Raw genomic sequence first — 22,018 nt, 5'->3', positions numbered from 1 at the left:
TCTCTCTCTCAGATCTGTTTATGATTAGGGGAATAGCAGGTGATCATGTGCTTTGGTTTAACCGGCCACAAGGGTTACTGGTTCTACGAGTCACAAACATGCCCAACCCTCGAAGTCGACTATGTCATGATCTGATAGATGGTTTAATTTGATGAATATTTGAACTTGATGAGTACATATTTCCCCTTCAGTTGATTGTACTCCTTCAGTGTGGCTTCTCTCACTCATCTAACCTCTTCTAACTCTGCTGACAGCTCAGTAAACCACACGCATGGGAAAGGACCGTAAGGCCATAAGAACATGACGCTCAGACCTCTTTATAAAGATCCTGCTCAGCAGAAGGACTGACAGAAACATCCACTAAACCACCCAGAGAGAGAGAAATGTATAGAGGGAGACCCCACTCAGAAGCTGCTTGGTGGGTCAAACCAGTTGACTGATGGAACAGAAGCTGACAGAGACAGAGTTGAACACAGGTCTGCACTACAATCACACCACGGCTTCTCCTAGTCCCTTTGGAAGTGTCAAATATCCCTCAGGCAATCCAACAGCCTACAAAAACACCCCCCTCAGGTAACTGGAAAAGATGAGACGATCCTCCTCGAAAGTGCTCATCTTCTCTGTGGAGTGCCTGTTGAAGGCAGCTAAATACTTTAGTGTGAAGTACAGTAGGGAGCCTCACACACTCTCGTACGCCAGCGGTTGGCTGTGGCCTACTACGCCAGCCAGCCGGGATCAGTGAGCCAACCTCAAAAGCATGGGCCTGGCCGTGCTGAGAGACGAGAGCCACTTTAACATGACCCACATCATGTTCCTCACAGAGACCCCATAACGTTACCCACTCTACTCACTGTCATTCTCTGTCGAAGCACTGAGGTCTGTCAACTCAATACGCTGACAGCCCCTCACGCAAAGTGTGTCAACATATGGGACAAGGCCATTATCCAAAATGGTTGAAGTCTATGAGCATGTGAAAGAGAGGGGTAGATTGGGGGTGTTTTGGTGTGCTTGAGTTGAGCTGTGTGTCAAACAGTTTTTTCTTCCTATCAGGGATTTTGAAGTGATGTTTGCTTTGCTGATCGTATCATACCCCTGGTAGATTTATAGCGCTCCCCCTACACAGAGGTGTCATCAGGGCTGTGGGAAGTGTCAGAAGGAAGGGATGGTGTGTGTATGTGTTCTTTCCCACACGCCACCTCACCAGGCTCCTCTGCTCCTCTGGTAAGACCACCGGCTACACAGGGTCAAAGTTCACCCATGTTTACATTCGCCTCTCATCCCCACAACTCTCTCTCCCAATACAATCAGGCACCAGCCGGGGACACCCGTGATGCTCACTCACTCTCGCTCTCTCCCAGGACCCCCAGAGGGACCGCTGTGAGAGTTGAGGTTAGCCGCTAATACCGCTGTCTGCTAACAGCATAGTTCCTTAGTTAATGTGAGTGAGAGCACCGAGTTAGCCCAACGTAGCGTTAGCCTAGCTTAGCTCTGATCCATCCAACCTGCATGGGAGTCTGTGAGGCTACAGTATAATAGTACAGGACCTGCGGCAGGGTGGGAACCAGCTACAGAGTCTGGTCAACGTCAGCCAGCGCTCTCTGAAGGGATATTGTCATATGTGAGGGCAGACATGTTTACTGTGTGCTCTGTGTTTTACGAGCTCTAACCCCTCCTCCTCCTTCTCCTGCTCTCTCCTCCTCATCTTCAGTGATGTAATGGAGGAGGCTGAGGCTGAGGGAGCCTGAGAAATTGCATGATCTACGGCAGCTGACACACTCACTCGCTAATGCTGTCTCTCTCCCTCTCTCTTGCTTCCTCTCTCTCTCTCCCTTCCTCTCGCTCTCTCTCTTCCCCTCTCTCTCTCCCTTCCCCTCTATCTCTCTTCCTTCTTCTCGCTCTCTCTCCCTTCCCCTCTCTCTCTCTCCCTCCCTTCCTCTCTCTCTCTCTCCCTCCCTTCCCCTCTCGCTCTCTCTCTTCCCCTCTCGCTCTCTCTCTTCCCCTCTCTCTCCCATTCCCTCTCTCTCTCTCTCTCTCTCTCTCTCTCTCGCTCTCTCTCTCTCTCTCTGTCTGTCTCTCTCTCCCTCTCTCTCGGTCCATGCTTGGCCTGGCAGGAGGCTTTTCTGCAGCACTGCAGTTTTTGCAGAGGCTTTCTTTCTCTTCTCTTTTCCCCCTCTCCCTCATTACCCTCTCTAATATTCCATCTCTCCCTCTCTCTCTCTCCCTCTCTGGGTGTTTGAGGTGGATTGTGGGACAGGTGGTGTCTTTACCCCCCCCCCCCCCCCCCCCCGCTCCGTCCCTAGCCAAGGTGTCCAGTCAAGCATGCAGGAATTAATGTTCCGCACACACACACACACTACACACACACTGACCCTCATCTACACTCAGGTCTGCATTTCAAAGACGTGGCGTTTGACAAGGACGTCAAGTTTAGGTCATCCATCACACAGGGCTCAATGACCCCCAATATCAGCTCCCCATCCTCCTCTACAGACATCAATCCCCCAGTCGTCTCTATTCACTCTACTTACTATGCTCTCATCTCAGCTCATCTCGTTTGCACTTCTCATCACAAACCACCTTCCTGCCTGATGTGGAAGGTCATCACAACTTTATTAACACTGGAGCAGCTTAACAAAAGTCGTGTTTAAAGGTGCAATTATTCATTTCCATTAGCTCTAATTGCACATGATAAATCGGTAGCGATCTACAGTGAGATTCGATGGCGGAAATTCAACTGAGAAAACCTCAAATAATAGACTTAAAATAATTTTGTCCATATCTGCATGGAAATCTTAAATCTGTCGTAATTCTGATTATTTTATTATTCCAGTGTCCCAATCTCTACTGGATAGAAGTTTACTGTTACATGTTTATTTTATTCACTGTGTAAAGATATTGATTGCATTGCTAATTGGTTATGTGCTGTGGAAGTCTCTCTCTATATATTTATCTTAGAGGTTTATTTTCCATGTGAAGTGAACACAGCTGTTTGCCGGTAATGGACGTCCGGTAGTGGTTCTTCCATTCATACAGTTGGCTCTTTTTACTCTATCTATCCTCTAGTCTATTCAATGGCACATCCTGTAGAAGTCCAAACCATTTACATCAGGGGATAAGTGTAAAAGCTATCCCAGCTCAAGAGGCTTTAGATTGGGGTAGAACTTCAAATATAGCCTGGGGCTTCTGTTTTTGGGAAGGCCCAAATAGCATACTTTCTCAGATTTGTTATTTAAACTCCCAGAATACAGTGTACGGATTCTCTTTTCATCATTTACTGAATTTATGTTGATATCCAGCACCTGCTCAAAGACATTTAGATGCCTGTGTGAAATTGTTTTCTATTTATACTTCCACCACCAAAACACATACTTTCTTTTTTTATACCCCTTTTTCACCCCAATTTCGTGGTATCCAATTGGTAGTTACAGTCTTGTCCCATCGCTGCAACTCCCGTACGGACTCGGGAGAGGTGATTGTCTTGAGCCGTGCGTCCTCCGAAACACAACCCAACCAAGCCGCACTGCTTCTTGACACAATGTCTTAGACCACTGCGCCACTCGGGAGGCTTCCAAAACGCACTCTGCTCTTTATTTATTGTTTTTTTTTCTCCCTCATCAATCTACACACAATACCCCATAATGACAAAGCAAAAACAGTTTTTTTTTAAAAAATTTTTGCAAATGTATTAAAAACAAGAAATTCTTCTTGGGTATGACACTACAAGCTTGGCACACCTGTATTTGGGGAGTTTCTCCCATTCTTCTCTGCAGATCCTCTCAAGCTCTGTCAGGTTGGATGGGGAGTGTCGCTGCACAGCTATTTTCAGGTCTCTCCAGAGATGTTCGATCGGGTTCAAGTCCGGGCTCTGGCTGGGCCACTCAAGGACATTCAGAGACTTGTCCCAAAGCCACTTCTGCGTTGTCTTGGCTGTGTGCTTAGGGTCATTGTCCTGTTGGAAGGTGAACCTTCGCCCCAGTCTGAGGTCCTGAGCACTCTGAAGCAGGTTTTCATCAAGGATCTCTCTGTACTTTGCTCCGTTCACCTTTTCCTCGATCCTGACTAGTCGCCCAGTCCCTGCTGCTGAAAAACATCCCCACACAATGATGCTGCCACCACCATGCTTCACCGTAGGGATGGTGGCAGGTTTTCTCCAGACCTGGCACTTGGCATTCAGGCCAAAGAGTTCAATCTTGGTTTCATCAGACCAGAGAATCTTGTCCTTTAGGTGTCTTTTGGCAAACTCCAAGTGGGCTGTCCTGTGCCTTTTACTGAGGAGTGGCTTCCATCTGGCCATTGTACCACAAAAGCCTGATTGGTGAAGTGCTGCAGAGATGGTTGTCCTTCTGGAAGGTTCTCCCATCTCTACAGAGGAACTCTGAAGTTCTGCCAGAGTGACCATAGGGTTCTTGGTCACCTCCCTGACCAAGGCCCTTCTCCCCCGATTGCTCAGTTTGGCCGGGCGGCTGCTCAAGGAAGAGTCTTGGTGGTTCCAAACCTCTTCCATTTAAGAATGTTGGAGGCCACTGTGTTCTAGGGGACCTTCAATGCTGCATACATTTTTTGGTACCCTTCCCTAGATCTGTGCCTCAACACAATCCTGTCTCTGAGCTCTACAGACAATTCCTTCAACCTCATTGCTTGGTTTTTGCTCTGACATGCACTGTCAAATGTGGGACCTTATATAGACAGGTGTGTGCCTTTCCAAATCATGTCCAATCAATTTAATTTACCACAGGTGGACTCCAATCAAGTTGTAGAAACATCTCAAGGATGATCAATGGAAACAGGATGCACCTGAGCTCAATGTCGAGTCTCATAGCAAAGGGTCTGAATAATTATGTGATTATTATTATGTATTTTTTTGTTGCAAAAATGTCTAAAAACCTGTTTTTGTTTTGTCATTATGGGGTATTGTGTGTAGATTTATGGAAAAAAATTAATTTAATCCATTTTAGAATAAGGCTGTAACGTAACAAAATGTGGAAAAAGTCAAGGGGTCTGAATACTTTCCGAATGCACTGTGTGTTGTGTGTGTGTTGTGTGTGTGTAGTGTGTGTGTGTGTGTGTGTGTGTGTGTGTGTGTGTGTGTATATGTGTGTGTATATATATGTGTATATATATACACACTACCGTTCAAAAGATAGGGGTCACTTAGAAATTAGAGTGTCTAGTTTGAGAAACAGACACCTCACAGGTCCTCAACTGGCAGCTTCATTAAAAGTACCCACAAAACACCAGTCTCCACGTCAACAGTGCAGAGGCGACTCCGGGATGCTGACCTAGGCAGAGTTGCAAAGAAAAAGCCATATCTCAGACTGGCCAATAAAAATAAAAGAGTAAGATGGGCAAAAGAACACAGACACTGGACTTTTTCTTTGCAACTCTGCCTAGAAGGCCAGCATCCCAGAGTCACCTCTTCACTGTTGACGTTGAGACTGGTGTTTTGCGGGTACTATTTAATGAAGCTGCCAGTTGAGGACCTTTGAGGCGTCTGTTTCTCAAACTAGACACTCTAATGTATTTGTCCTCTTGCTCAGTTGAGCACCGGGGCCTCCCACTCCTCTTTCTATTCTGGTTAGAGCCAGTTTGCGCTGTTCTGTGAAGGGAGTAGTACACAGCGTTTTACGAGATCTTCGGTTTCTTGGCAATTTCTCGCATGGAATAGCCTTCATTTTTCAGAACTAGAATAGACTGATGAGTTTCAGAAGAAAGTTATTTGTTTCTGGCCATTTTGAGCCTGTAATCGAACCCACAATTGCTGATGCTCTAGATACTCAACTAGTCTCAAGAAGGCCAGTTTTATTGCTTTTTTAATCAGCACAACAGTTTTCAGCTGTGCTAACATAATTGCAAAAGGGTTTTCTAATGATCAATTAGCCTTTTAAAATGATCAACTTTGATTAGCAAACACAACGTGCCATTGAAACACAGGACTGATGGTTGCTGATAATGGGCCTCTGTACGCCTATGTAGATATTCCATTAAAAATCAGCCGTTTCCAGCTACAATAGCCATTTACAACATTAACAATGTCTACACTGTATTTCTGATCAATTTGATGTTATTTTAATGGACAATTTCTAAGTGACCCCAAACTTTTGATATATATATATATATATATATATATATATATATATATATATATATATATATATATATATATATATATATATATATATATATATATATATATATATATATATATATATATATATATATATATATATACAGTGAGGGAAAAAAGTTTTTGATCCCCTGCTGATTTTGTACGTTTGCCCACTGACAAAGACATGATCAGTCTATAATTTTAATGGTAGGTTTATTTGAACAGTGAGAGACAGAATAACAACAACAAAAATCCAGAAAAACGCATGTCAAAAATGTTATAAATTGATTTGCATTTTAATGAGGGAAATAAGTATTTGACCCCCTCTTAATCAGAAAGATTTCTGGCTCCCAGGTGTCTTTTATACAGGTAACGAGCTGAGATTAGGAGCACACTTAAAGGGAGTGCTCCTAATCTCAGCTTGTTACCTGTATAAAAGACACCTGTCCACAGAAGCAATCAATCAATCAGATTCCAAACTCTCCACCATGGCCAAGACCAAAGAGCTCTCCAAGGATGACAGGGACAAGATTGTAGACCTACACAAGGCTGGAATGGGCTACAAGACCATCGCCAAGCAGCTTGGTGAGAAGGTGACAACAGTTGGTGCGATTATTCGTAAATGGAAGAAACACAAAATAACTGTCAATCTCCCTCGGCCTGGGGCTCCATGCAAGATCTCACCTCGTGGAGTTGCAATGATCATGAGAATGGTGAGGAATCAGCCCAGAACTACACGGGAGGATCTTGTCAATGATCTCAAGGCAGCTGGGACCGTAGTCACCAAGAAAACAATTGGTAACACACTACGCCGTGAAGGACTGAAATCCTGCAGCACCTGCAAGGTCCCCCTGCTCAAGAAAGCACATATACAGGGCCGTCTGAAGTTTGCCAATGAACATCTGAATGATTCAGAGGAAAACTGGGTGAAAGTGTTGTGGTCAGATGAGACCAAAATCGAGGTCTTTGGCATCAACTCAACTCGCCGTGTTTGGAGGAGGAGGAATGCTGCCTATGACCCCAAGAACACCATCCCCACCATCAAGCATGGAAGTGGAAACATTATGCTTTGGGGGTGTTTTTCTGCTAAGGGGACAGGACAACTTCACCGCATCAAAGGGACGATGGACGGGGCAATGTACCGTCAAATCTTGGGTGAGACCCTCCTTCCCTCAGCCAGGAAAATGGGTCGTGGATGGGTATTCCAGCATGACAATGACCCAAAACACACGGCCAAGGCAACAAAGGAGTGGCTCAAGAAGAAACACATTAAGGTCCTGGAGTGGCCTAGCCAGTCTCCAGACCTTAATCCCATACAAAATCTGTGGAGGGAGCTGAAGGTTCGAGTTGCCAAACGTCAGCCTCAACCTTAATGACTTGGAGAAGATCTGCAAAGAGGAGTGGGACAAAATCCCTCCTGAGATGTGTGCGAACCTGGTGGCCAACTACAAGAAACGTCTGACCTCTGTGATTGCCAACAAGGGTTTTGCCACCAAGTACTAAGTCATGTTTTGCAGAGGGGTCAAATACTTATTTCCCTCATTAAAATGCAAATCAATTTATAACATTTTTGACATGCGTTTTTCTGGATTTTTTTGTTGTTATTCTGTCTCTCACGGTTCAAATAAACCTACCATTAAAATTATGTCTTTATCAGTGGGCAAACGTTCAAAATGTATATATACAGTACCAGTCAAAAGTTTGGACACACCTACTCATTCAAGCGTTTTTCTTTAATATTTTACTATTTTCTACACATATATATTTATTATTATTATTATGATTAATAATAATAATAAGTTATCCGCTTGCCCACGTGCAATTCACCTGAAAGAATGAACCTCTCCAACAGAAATATATAATAATAATAATATAATATGCCATTTAGCGGACGCTTTTTTCCAAAGCGACTTATACATTATTATTTTTTTGTGTATGGGTGGTCCCGGCGATCGAACCCACTACCTTGGCGTTACAAGCGCCGTGCTCTACCAGCTGAGCTACAGAGGACCACATAGTCCTATAATATAGTAGGTTTAGAGTACAAGTTAATCACTGCCATAATTTTTTAAAATCATCTAAGCACCATTGATCCGTAACCCAATCACCTCAACTATGTTACCCAGAAAGAGATCACTCTGAGTGGACACAGAACATGACTGTCAGACCGCCTAACTAAACACTCCAGTCTGCTCCACAGTCATTTGAGACAGCCTCACCATTCTCTGTTCTCTCTCTCTCCCAACAGCTATCCAAACAATTCCCCATCCAATACGTTCTGCCACCAACTCTAACTAATGGTACTGTACATGTATTTCTGTCCCTGGGATAAGCCTGGAGTGTTTGCATAGCTTTTATTCATTTGTTACTCACATACTTACTGTAGATGCTAATAGGGGTGATTCATGTGTTAGCTTGTTAGCCTTATTCTAGGTGAATGATGCTTGTCTTGGAAATTGAGTTTTAGGGTCTGATGATGAACCGTTTTACTCATCACCCGTTCTTCCTGCTTAGTTTGACCCTCAGCCTGGAGCTGTGAATGGGAGGGTGTGTTTGGGATGGTGTGTGACAACCTTATTTATTTGAGAAATTGAAACACAGTCGGGTAGTCCCAGGTAGTCTTGCGTTAATCTTTGTCAGACCCACTTCTGTGGATTTCAGCGTCTTTTAGAGGGCAGTAGTCGTTTATCATATGGAAGTTGGGAACTGATTAAGTAGGCAATCACACAAAGTTGGTGTGTCCCAGAGTTGATGTCTGTGTGGGCCATGTCAAAACTTTATTGCATTGGTTAATTGAATCAGAACCATAGCACTTTCCCACTGTCTACTCTTTACCATTAATCATACATAACACTTTAGACTCGACCCACAGTCTACAGTGCAGTATATGCCAGGCCTCCCTCCAAGTCCCTCCAAATACTCTGTGACATGTTTGTTTTGGGGAGATTTTACACAATCACAACTCACTCTGCTTCTCGTCACCGGCCGAGCAGGATATTCACCCTGCTGTCTCGTCTCAGGTTCCACTTAGACCAGCAAGACGTTACAGTGTGTGTGTGTGTCTGGCAGATGACCCGTACCCAGAAGTCTCAGTGTTGTAAGCTGCATGATTGGCTGATTGGAGAGACAGAGGAAAAAGATGTGTGCGCTTGCACGGGGGCGCTTGCTTGTCTGTGCGTATCTGTGTAAGTTTTCCCGATGAGGGGCCACAGAGGCAGAGCTCAGAGCCTGGGCCCCCAGCACGGGAGAGGGGAACTGGGGGATGGCGTAAGGAATGAGAGCCTAGGAGGAGGCAGCAGCCGTGGAAGCTAACATTCCATTTCCTTTATTCACATGCCTACTGCAAACTGACGTCGGGCTCCTCGGCTACGGCGAGCTAATAGGACCTTTAATCAGACAAATGTAGCAAAACGAACCCCAGATGAAAGGAGGAGGAGATGCCTGGAAAGGAGTGGAGGAAGAGAGGGGGAGAGGGGGGGGAGAGGGGAAATATTATATGGGGATCTTGGGGATTTCTGTCATTTGTGGGCTGATTGGTTGATCTGATTTTCCCTGTATGTAAGTAGTGTTACTTAGCTGGGATCTGAGCTGTTGAATATTCTGTCTATATACAGTGTGGGTGTCTGATTTGATTTTGTCCATTGTGTTGTGAGTAGATTGTTTCTGCGGAGTGTAGGAGTGCGTAAGCCTGATGATTGTCTGCCCTAATCTAGTTGTAATCAATAGGGCACAGACAGGCTGTCACTCACATTGCCTACACTGGACATGTGTGTTCGTTTACACACACACTCACGCACACACACACATGCAAATGAGTGGATTGATTTGTTAAGTGACATTTTAACATCCTTACAGACAGGTTTCCTTACAGACAGGTTTCCTTAAGTCCTTAAAAAGGTTAAAAAGGTTTTTTAGGGCCTGGTAAGGAAGGGGAAAGCATTCAGTGGCACCCCATTAAGAGCAGTGAAATCCACCCCTATAAAGTTCAATGTATGGACAATGTACATTTAACTGCCAAAATAAAGGAAGCACCAACATGAAGTGTCTTAATAGGGCATTGGGCCACCACGAGCTGCCAAAACAGTTTCAATGCGCCTTGGCATAGATTCTACAGGTGTCTGGAATTCTATTGGAGGGATGTAGGGACAACATTCTTCCACAATAATTTCCATAATTTGGTGTTTTGTTGAGGGTGGTGGAAATGCTGTCTTAGGCTCTGCTTCAGAATCTCCCATAAGTGTTCAATTGGGTTGAGTCTGGTGATTGAGACAGACATACACACATGTTTGTTTTACTATCCTTGTGGAGACCAAACACTTGATTCCCATTCAAATTTACATTTTCCCTTACACCTAAACCTAACCCTAACCGTTAACTCTAAACTTAACTCCTAACCCCAGTTGTAACCTTAACCCTAAATCTAACCCCTAAACCTAAAATAGCCTTTTCCTTGTAGGGACTTCGGATCCCCACAAGGATAGTAAAACCAAACACACACCCACACACCATTTAAACCCGCTATGCTCCTTTGAGACCCCTCTTTCAAAGTCACTGAGAACTCTTCTTCTAACCATGGTAGCCAAAATAATGGGCAACTGGGCATTTGTATACATGACCCTAAGCATGATGCAATGTTAATTGCTTAATTAACTCAGGAACCACATCTGTGTGGAAGCACCTGCTTTCAATATACTTTGTATCCCTCATTTACTCAAGTGTTTCCATTATTTTGGCAGTTACTTGTATGTCACTGGTTGGTGGTTAGTTCCACTGTCCTAGTTTTACCACTATAAACCTATTCTGTACTGTAGGTCCTCAACTTGGACTGGTGACCAGGCAGAATAAATGTGTCTCTTACTAATAGGAAAGATGATAATAAAGTAACAATGGAGAAGCTCCATCTGTAACAGGTCTTTGGTAAACAATACGTTTTTATAATAAAATAAAAAATGATTAAATACATTTGGGAGAGTTAAGGGTCGAACGGCGGCTGAACCCAGTCTCTCCCTCCGGACTTCTGTCAACGGGAAGGCTGCCATCATATCCCAGAGTTCCCAGAATTCCATGGGGCAGGCAGCTGTGAGCAGCTCACACACGGCCCAGCTCAGCAGCACAGGAAGTCTGGCAGCTATTGGCTGACCCGACCCAGACCGTAACACAGTCGCAACCAGTCGGCACACATTATTAGTCAAGGGGTTTTGGGTCAGAGCAGGTCACCCCCGAACACATGCAAGCACGCACGCACGTAAACTCCTGGAAGCTTAGGCACAGACTCACACACATGAATGCTCACACACATGCGTGCTAATGCACACACACACACACACACACACACACAGGTCACCCCTGAGCCCCTGTTTATATGAAGGTAGCCCCTCTCCCCTTCCTCTCTGTAGCATCAGACAGACGTAGAGGAAACGTGAGCTTTGCGTGCCGTCACTTTTACCCAATCCTGTCCTGTGTTTTCATTGGAACCAACATCACAACCCAGACAGAGGAATTTAAGGAACGCTAAAATGAGACCCCGGGAAATTATACCCCACTTTTCTCCTCCCAGAAATCTATGAATAGAAATGTTTTTTGTCCTTTAGAGACAGATTTAAAATATATATTTATATATTATTGGTCATAATTCACCACTATAAATTGTTTAAATGTCTGGCAGTTGAAGCATCACACATGACTAGGCGACAAACTATTCTCAGTTGGCAACAAAGGGATCTCGGAACCTTTGACGATACACAGCAGTTGGTGATAGAAACCTCCTGATAACAGTAGTGTAGTGATATTTCGGTGCTATCCAACCCCTGCCAGGCATTTACATAAAGGCATGCTAAATTATTCATTAATTATCAGAGGATTCCCGGTGGAACAGGATGAAACAGACACTGGCTGCTAATTGGCCCATCAATAACCCTGCTGCCTGCTGGATCTCCCTTAGTGGATCTGGATCTCTCCTCAGGAATCTGTTGTCTCTCTGGTCTTCACAAGCCTTCTGGGCTCTAACGAAGAAGGGTTTTTAGATGAAGGCTTGGTGGCTGAAAGACCTTTAGCTTAACTAAGAAGGGTTTTTAGATGAAGGCTTGGTGGCTGAAAGACCTTTAGCTTAACTAAGAAGGGTTTTTAGATGTAGGCTTGGTGGCTGAAAGACCTTTAGCTTAACTAAGAAGGGTTTTTAGATGAAGGCTTGGTGGCTGAAAGACCTTTAGCTTAACTAAGAAGGGTTTTTAGATGAAGGCTTGGTGGCTGAAATGGGGGCTAAAATGAAACTGGTCCATTGTGACTGTTCATAATAAATCTGTAAAAAGTGCCTTGCAAAATTATTCATCCCCATTGGCGTTTTTCCTATTTTGTTGCATTACAACCTGTAATTTAAATGGATTTTTATTTGGATTTCATGTAATGGACATACACAAAATAGTCCAAATTGGTGAAGTGAAATTAAACAAATTTGGCGAACACCAAACGTTTCTTTACGCAATGGCTTTTTTTCTGGCCAATCTTCTGTAAAGCCCAGCTCTGTGGAGTGTACGGCTTAAAGTGGTCCTATGTACAGATACTCCAATCTCCGCTGTGGAGCTTTGGGCGGCAGGTAGCTTAGTGGTTAAGTTGTGCCAGTAACCGAAAGGTCGCTGGTTCTAATCCCTGAGTCGACTAGGTGAAAAATCTGTCTGTGCCCTTGAGCAAGGCACTTAACCCTAATTGCGCCTGTAAGTCGCTCTGGATAAGAAAGTCTGCTAAATGACGTAAATGTAACAAATGTAAATGTTATCTTTGGTCCCTTTGTTGCCTCTCTGAATTATGCCCTCCTTGCCTGGTCCGTGAGTTTTGGCTGGCGGCCCTCTCTTAGCAGGTTTGTTGTGGTGCCATATTCTTTCCATTTTTTAATAATGGATTTAATGGTGCTCCGTGGGATGTTCAAAGTTTCTGATATTTTTTTATAACCCAACCCTGATCTGTACTTCTCCACAACTTTGTCCCTGACCTGTTTGGAGAGCTCCTTGGTCTTTATGGTGCCGCTTGCATGGTGGTGCCCCTTGCTTAGTGGTGTTGCAGACTCTGGGGCCTTTCAGAACAGGTGTATATATACTGAGATCCTGTGACAGATTATGTGACACTTAGATTGCACACAGGTGGACTTTATTTAACTAATTATGTGACTTCTGAAGGTAAATGGTTGCACCAGATCTTATTTAGGGGCTTCATAGCAAAGGGGGTGAATACATATGCACTTTTCCGTTATTTATTTTTTAGAATTTTTTGAAACAAGTTATTTTTTTCATTTCACTTCACCAATTTGGACTATTTTGTGTGTCCATTACATGAAATCCAAATAAAAATCAATTTAAATTACAGGTTGTAATGCAACAAAATAGGAAAAACACCAAGGGGGATGAATACTTTTGCAAGGCACTGTAGAAGCCTAAGTGTTGTTGTCGTCCATTAGTTTACTCCAATTAGGGGAGGGGTTGGGGAAAATAATAAAGGAAAATATATATTTTTTAAATAAATATATAAATGATGCAGACAATTACATTGATGGAAGCTACAATCTATCTGCAATATTAAAGCTGATCTACCCCCTAAAAAATGTGTTGATCAAACGTGTCTGGGAGAACACAGGGTAGAATTGCCAATGGGCCTCTCTTTTAGCAGCGCAGACTGAGAGGCTTTGAAGACACACCACAGAGCTAGTTCACTATACCTCCGCAGGCACTACCAAACGCTCCCTGAATCACTGATGAGAGAGGGGATTTCTAGGCACTACCAAACGATTGCATCTCAGTCAGAGACAGACACACACACACACACACACACACACACACACACACACACACACACACACACACACACACACACACACACACACACAATACTATTCCCCTCTCCCCTTCCCCAAATGCTAGAACGTCATTACCATAAAGGCGGGCCTCTGGAGAGGGTGCTGCAATAACACAGGCTGTTCTTTGTTTCCCTGCCTTGATTGACAGGAGATTGCAGTGTACATTAAATGCCCATCAGACTCGGCATTAGTTTAGAAACAGAGGGGGCAGGGCCCTGTCAAAGGTCAAGCCTAGCGCATAATGTCTGATCTCTCTCTGTCACACACACACTCACCGGTCCCCCATCGGCCCCCAGTCAGCTTGCCATTAAGAGGCTTGTCCTGGATTCTAATAGATATGTAGCCCTAATCAAACGGATCACTCTCTGACACAGAGCTTTGAACATATTAACATAAGTGTGTTTATGTCAGAGGGAATGCAGACAAGAAGCCTGGACTCTGTACCTAAGGAGACTCCAGGGGTGTTCTGTTCCAAGGGTGTTCTGTTGGTTAATAATTACTCCCAAAACATTGGTATACTCTCATTTTTCCAAAATGAACGTGTTGTGGCGTGTTTGAAAGTATAAAGGGAAATACTAAAATAATCGAGCTATCTGTGGCTACTCATTTCACAATGTGTTTCCAGGTTGCCAAACTATAATTGAGGAATTATAATGGTTGAACATTTACAAAAAGAACCATGGCGTATAATAACCATAAACCTATTCACACAATTTGTTATGCACTTATATGACAAATGTTACCAGTCCTCATTTTAATAGTGTTCTTCCTCCACTCCACTTCCAGGCTGCGTCCCAGTTCTCTACTTAGTGCACATAGTGTGCTATCTATATATATATATAGTTAATATGGTTCCATTTGGGATGCAGACCCAGTTCCACATTAAAACCCAGAGACCTGTCAGTGGTCTGCCGCCCCAGGGCCTTTTCTCTCTCCTCGACGCCGACCAATTTATTGATATTGTTTCCACCTCTCATAAAGTCATTATACAAGAGCTTTCACAGTTTACCATCAGGCTGAGGCTCGATCGCCCCGTCGGGGGGATGTGTCATGATGGCAGACAGGCAGCAGACGTCTAGCGGATCGCTCTCTCTTTTTCTCGCTCGTCTCTTTCTCGTTCGCATCTCTCTCTCTCTCTCTCTCTCTCTCTCTCTCTCTCTCTCTCTCTCTCTCTCTCTCTCTCTCTCTGTGTGTCTGAATCTCGTCCTTCTCGCTCTCCCTTTCTCTCTCGCTCCCTTTCTTTCCCCGTCTCTTTCTTTCTCTCTCTCTGTCTCTCTCTCTCTCTCTCTGTCTCTCTCTCTCTCTCTCCGTCATTCCTCCCTGATTGAAAGTTATAATTAAGAGAGTGAGAGAAAATTAGAAGGAAAATTAACTGTCAAAAAGTCACATTTAAGTGAGTGATGGGCCAGCCCCGGCTCTAAACATTTAAATGATATAAATTGCCATTTAAGTGTACCGGTTTAATGTTTTGTCACAGAATTAATGTGACACAAGGCAGCAATGACAATCAAGGCCTCCTCATTCTAATTTGGAACGCGTTTAGAAGCCTTTGTTGTTGCCGTGCCGACAGCTTTTCCACAAATTAACACAATCGCTGTTTTTATGAGAAACCATAAATGTTTTCCCTCCTTTGCCGGCTAATGAGTAAAAAAACAGCTTGTATCTCAATGTTATGGCGAGACAGAGACATCTCAAAGCACCGCTATATACATTATCTAGTTTCGTCATCCCACGAAAGAGGAAGAAAGTCCAAAATGAGTCCCCAATGTACTACTAGAACAGAGTGTTCTCATGTTTAATGTTTTCACATTATTAGCATTGGAATCTTTTGGAGCATTTTCTTCATTATGCAGATCATAATCAGTGCTGCTCTTCTGCTATCTGCTTTTGAAATGACTTTGAACAAGTTCTGCTTTGAGTTGCAGCTTTTTGTGGGGGTTGGGGGGGGTGGAATAAACATTCTGGAATTACAACAATTAGTGCCGAACATAATTTGCAGTCTTGCAGTTTAGTAGGCCTGTATGCTCATAATGCTTCAGCAGACCTATATGCTAAAGAATCATTTGACTTTGTCTAATCCCCTCTTGTTTCTGTGGCTTATGAGTGACATCAACTTCAATAAATGATTTGCAAGGATTCCCTACCTCCTATTTTTTATATAATCTTTGGATCCTCTTGTACCACTCTATCTATCCAAATCCCCTCTAACCAGGATCCCTCACCGCCTCACTCTGAACATGGTTTGCATCTTTTCTGTTCAATATCTGCTCAATAACCGTTTCATTTAGCCAAATCCCCTCTAACCGTGGATTCTCCTCACCTCCTCTCTTCCCAGGCTCTGGAGAGTGAGTTTGTGTCGTGCCAGCTGCACCAGTGGATTGACCTGATCTTTGGCTACAAGCAGCAGGGTCCTGAGGCCACCAGGTCTCTCAACGTCTTCTACTACCTGACCTATGAAGGGACCATCAACCTCAACTCCATCACCGACCCCATGCTCAGAGAGGTGATGTAACACACAGAGTTGACATGACATTTTATGCATATTATTTGTTAGTCTTTTCCATCTCTAAAAGCCCCTGCTGGACATGAATTACTCCACGGTATCACACAAAACCATTAAAGCTCTTCACTGGGATGTTTAATCCAATTCAATTGGCATCAGCAAAAGGTATAATGCTCCGACATTATTGATGCTATTATTTGTGTTATATTCAACAGCAGGGCTGTGTGGTAAGTAAGTACTATTCAGTCAAGTTGACTAGGAGTTGCTGAACCCAGCAGGCTTTCTTCTCCAGCACTGGGATCCCTCTGAAAGTACTCGCTATATGAAGTGCTCCACTTTAAGGTCTGAGAAAGCCCTTAAAAATTGGGAGTGTGTTTGTGTTTTTCTCTCTACTTTCATTCATTATTCATCCTCCCTTCACTTTGAACTAACAGGCAGGCAGCCTCTCCCTCTCTCCCCACAGGAGCAACACAGTACACCAATATAGAAATAAACCATGGCTAGCCCGCTAGCTTACAGCGCTAACTCTCTCATTGACACTCTCACAAATCTGCGGCAGGCGAACAGGGTGCTGACCCCCACAACTACCGTTTCTCGTCTAAAACGGCGCCACTGAAGTGTAACTCAGGGTGCCAGACATGGCAGCCAGCCACTGAGACAGCCTCTTCTGGCCCAGAGTGCACTGTGTATACTGTGTAACCTCTAGGATCAGGACGATACCAGTATCATGATACTCGTTAGTATCGCAGCAAGGGAACAAAACACAAAGCGGGTTTAACTTCTTTAGGAAAACAGCTCTAATGTTGGAAACAAACATTATTTACATTATCAACATTATTCACATGTATAGCACACAATATTTAACATACAGCAGGTTTTTAAAGAACTAAAGAGATTGGTCTGCTTAGTGTTTTCATTTTTTGTAATGGAAAAAATATACCGATAACGGTATCGTCCCGGCTCTAATAGCCTCCAGAGATAACACAGTGTACCCTAAAAAGCTGGACAACATAACTTCCTCTATAATGCAATATTTATTTTATTGAAGATACTCTGAAGCCCCAAACAAATGATCCGTAACAAATATTATAATTGCTCTGATATCACAATTTAGCAATTACTAATGTTGTGTTTAATATGATTTTATGACACTATTATGACGTACAGTTTGAATAAAGTGTATACATTTGAAATCAACAACATTACCCGTTCACCAACTAAAACACATTTACACTCGGAACCTCCCTCCGAACTTTTACTATCAGAGACATGACCAGAAAAACACCATCTTGACATCAGCGTTCAACAAGGAGATAGTAGGGCGATAATAGTCATATTTTCCAGCAGTGCACTCACTGTGGTACAGTGTTTGAGGTTGATAAGCGTCAGTGGGTGTTAAGCTGAAGGTCAAAGTGACTCAACTGTTCCACTAGCTAGCTCTGGGATGGTTTGCTTAGGCTAATGTACAAGAGGACCCATCTTAAGAGTCACTCTCTTCATTAAATTCCCAGCTGACATTTATAAAGACGTGTGATGTTGGAAACTTGCTGGGAAGAGGTCACTGTCTCCTATACGCTTGCCCATACGACAATGTTATGGTATATAGGTATGTGATTATGTGGGGCCACTGGCAAGGCCAATCTTCTTTAGGGGCACTGGTCCGTATCTGATGAAGTCTCTATATTCTATACATTTAAATGATGGAGAAAGACCCCCTCTGCAGCGAGGCTGCAGTCATTTGATTTACTCAACCACTTGACAAGCTGGATCTGGAAGTAAAACATGCTGTTTTTATGCAAATAAACGCATCACAGTAACCGCATAACCGCACTTCGTTTTGAATGAAGGGAAATGAATAACCGAGGATGGCCTTGGTGTATTGTCTGGTTTGAGGGGGTTGTGCGACAACTCAAGGCAGGTTCCCGTTTGCGTGGGTATGTTTAATTTATACTCGTATTACGCGAAAGCTGTAAAATGCAGACTGTTCCCGTCTGTGTATTGTCACTGGTGTGCGACGGCCATGAGATTTTCCATAGTCGCAGACAAAGGACAGCGTGAGATGGAGAGAGAGATGGAGAGAGAGAGCAGGAGAGATGAGAGAGAGAGAGAGAGCAGGAGAGATGAGATGGAGAGAGAGAGCAGAAGAGATGGAGAGAGAGAGCAGGAGAGATGGAGAGAGAGCAGGAGAGATGGAGAGAGAGAGCAGGAGAGATGGAGAGAGAGAGCAGGAGAGATGGAGAGAGAGCAGGAGAGATGGAGAGAGAGAGAGAGAGCAGGAGAGATGGAGATTGAGAGCATGAGAGAGAGAGAGAGCAGGAGAGAGAGAGAGAGAGAGAGAGCAGGAGAGGGTGAGAAAGAGAGAGAGAGCAGGAGAGAGCGAGAAAGAGAAGGGGAACCCCTGTACCAGTACTCCCAGACTCTGTCCCAGTGCGGTAAGAAAGTGTTTCTCTTTATGTGGCATGAGTCAACACAGAGAAGAAGGAAGAGGAAGAAAGAAGAAGGGAGCTGATTTTCTCTCGGTGGCGGAGGGAGAGCATGAACAGGAAGCAATCACCGTCTGGGAAAACATGGCAAAGGTCTCCGCAGCGTTCCCTAATCTGCCTTGAGACATTCCAAACGCTCAGCTAGAACCCCCTCTCCACCCCATTCCACCCCACCCTCCACCCTACCATGGCATGGCCTGTGTAGACTAAGGCCTCTGGGGCAGGGAGCCTCTCTTCCAGCTGCCAGCCTGGCAGAAACCCAGAGCCAGTCCCTCCCTACCCTGTCCCTCCCTACCCCCCTCCACCACCACCCCTCCTCCATTGCCTGTTCTGACACAAACCAGCCTCGGAAGGCCTAGCCCAGACCAGACCAGGACCACGGCTGAAGCAGTTGTCACTCAGTAGTGGCAGGCTCCCCTGGCGTTACCCCCCCTCCATCCCAACCTCCACCCCCCTTGGCTCCTGGCCCTGACACGGCCCAGACTACGAACCCATTTCCACCTCTTCCACAGGCCTGCTTCCGCACAAACACTGAGGGGCTGAGGCTGGCTACGGCTCGGGGCTAGAGACGCATTGCTGGTTTATTTTACTAATTAAAACTAACGCCGGGGTTCAGTCGGGTGTGTGGAGAAACCTACCCAGCTGATTGGACTCTACACAGGGGGAGGAGGAGGGTGACAACAAACTCTTTCTTAGACTCACACACCTTCACTCCCTCTCTTCATTCATGTATATGTGTGTTCATGCAATACACCTCAAATCTCTTTCTCTCGCGTGCTGTCTCTCTTCAATCGTTCTCTCTTTCTCTCTCTCACACACACACACACACACAAACAAACAAACACACACACACTGTTTTTCTACTCTCTCTCTCTGATGGCACCATGCCGTGCGGGGTGTGGATTTATTCATTCTCCTGATCATCAGAGCAGCTCCAAGGTAAATAGTGGGTGTCAGAGATCCAATTTAGCAGCTGGTTGTATTAACCATGCACCATGCTCCTGGCCATGCCTGGGTAATGGGCCTCTAGCTGGAGAAATGACCGACCACAGCCCCCCTCTCCCCACTGGTCCTGGTAATGAATCTGCATGCGTGGGTAGGTAGGTGGTGGGCTCAAGCACATCTGGATGGGAATGAACTGAATGAGGTGATAAATCAGCGTCTGCCCTCGGTGCCCGCCATGCGATGCTCCAGTCACTGAGCATGAAGGGCAGCTGAATGGCAGGAGATGAGGAGGACTAAGTACGGAGCTACAGAGCGTGTTCTGTTGTCCTCTATAGAGGCCGTAGGGAGAGAGGCCAACATCTCACTATACTGTACACACAGTCCAGCTCATGATCTGATGGAAGTGGTCTTTTTATCATATTTTTGGTTGTTAAAATGTGATATCAGAGAAATGTTAATATAGGATTATTTGGTATTTAATTGAATAAGTATGGCATAATATAGGGATCTATATGGTAAGGCTTTTGCCAAATGTATTTTGGATGAACACGACAGACCACAGCTAATTACACCGGCACAGATGTTCCTAGGGGTCCTGACGGACTACCCCTCACACCCCAGGCTCACACACTTTGATCAATCACCTCAATTGAATCCTCCTGCTGGACTTGTGCCAAGCTACTAAGGCAGCTAGAGCTAGCGCCTGGAAACACCACTCACATTCACGCCACGGAAAATACTGAAAAGTGTTCTTATTCTGTGTCATTGACATTTCTATGTAAATCTGAAATGATCTTCTAAAAGTAATCTTTAGTTCCCCTTCATCCAACAGTGATGCTGTGAAGACATTGGGTTAGCTAGCTAGCGCTAATCGCTATCTTGCCCTGCCCTGACTCCCATTCCATTGACTTAATGACTTGGGCTTTTCCGAGAACCCCTACATGCATTGTCTGGTATTTCAAGATCCTCTTTCTGACTGTAGGTATGTGTCCCAAATGGCACCCTATTCCCTTAATAGTGCACTCCTTTTGACCAGGGCCCTATGTAGAGTGTAGGGTGCCATTTGGGATGCTCAGTAGATCATCTGTTTGTAATCGATGGCCCAGTCTAATGGACCCAGGAGTGGATTTACACTAAATAAAGAGGGAGGGACAGATCCCATTGTTCTCCTCAGCTGTGAGAGGAGAGGGGGATCAAAGCTTGACTGGCAGAGAAAAGAAGGGTGGGAGAGAGAAAGAGGGGGGAGAGAGAGGAGAGAGGGAGGGAGAGAGAGAGGTGGGGGGAGGGAGGGAGAACCAAAGCCCTGGGCTTTCTGACGCTCACATATCAACTGGCGTCGGTCGGAGGCCTGGAGTCTAGGCCGGGAGATTTTCTCCTACCTGTTAGAGATTAGGAACCATCTCTTTTTTAGTACACTGTGATCCTCCGCAAAAGCTGGAAGGTAGGATGGCAGGCAGAGCCTGGAGTATAGGTCTGGGTCTGAAATGACACCCACTTCCCTATGTAGTGCACTACTTTTGACCAGTCCAGATAGGGGTCTGGTCAAAAGAAGTGCACTAAATGGAGAATAGGGTGCCATTTCGCATGAATCCCAGGTATTAGTATACATTAAGTATAGTCTGAGTCTGCAGGCTTAGCTGAGTATCTCTCTCTCTCTCGTCTCTGGTTAGTTTCAGACAATAGGGATAAGCAGTGCCGTTCACAGCAATGCTTTCTCATGGAAATCCCATCTGCAGTCAGTACAGGCCTTCTCTATGAGATCACTCCCAGAGCCCAGGCCAACCCCGGCTCAGCCTCAACCACTGTAGTCTCACACAGTACTCTGCTCTTCTCCACACTCACTCTCTCACACAGTGCAGTCTCTCACTTAAGCTCTGTCTTTCCTGCCCAAGATCTTTCTCTCGCTCGCTCTCTCTCTCTCAATTCAATTTCAATTTAAGGGGCTTTATTGGCATGGGAAACATATGTTAACATTGCCAAAGCAAGTGAAATAGATGATAAACAAAAGTGAAATAAACTATAAAAAATGAACAGTAAACATTACACTCAGAAGTTCCAAAAGAATAAAGACATTTCAAATGTCATTCTGTCTATATACAATGTTGTAACAATGTGCAAACAGTTAAAGTACAAAATGG

At 44.6% G+C, this 22,018-nt stretch overlaps 1 protein-coding gene across 1 annotated transcript in view; it reads left to right on the top strand.

Annotated features, from left to right (window-relative positions):
* Nucleotides 1-9,304: 9,304 nt before the first annotated feature.
* Nucleotides 9,305-22,018, top strand: part of LOC311109957 (lipopolysaccharide-responsive and beige-like anchor protein) — a gene marked incomplete at its 5' end in the record, with an annotated part of 56,688 nt that continues 43,974 nt past the window's right edge. Inside the window, 2 exons of the mRNA XM_084188474.1 lie at nt 9,305-9,373; nt 16,285-16,452. Of these exons, the coding sequence (XP_084044600.1) occupies nt 9,305-9,373; nt 16,285-16,452 (237 nt within the window). The remainder of the gene's footprint in view (nt 9,374-16,284; nt 16,453-22,018) is intronic.

Source organism: Coregonus lavaretus, assembly GCF_964263955.1.
Source record: "Coregonus lavaretus genome assembly, contig: SUPER_35_unloc_1, whole genome shotgun sequence".
NCBI classification, from domain to species: domain Eukaryota; kingdom Metazoa; phylum Chordata; class Actinopteri; order Salmoniformes; family Salmonidae; genus Coregonus; species Coregonus lavaretus.
The sequence above is the reverse complement of the archived record's forward strand: the minus strand, read 5'-3'. Positions and strand labels throughout refer to the sequence as shown.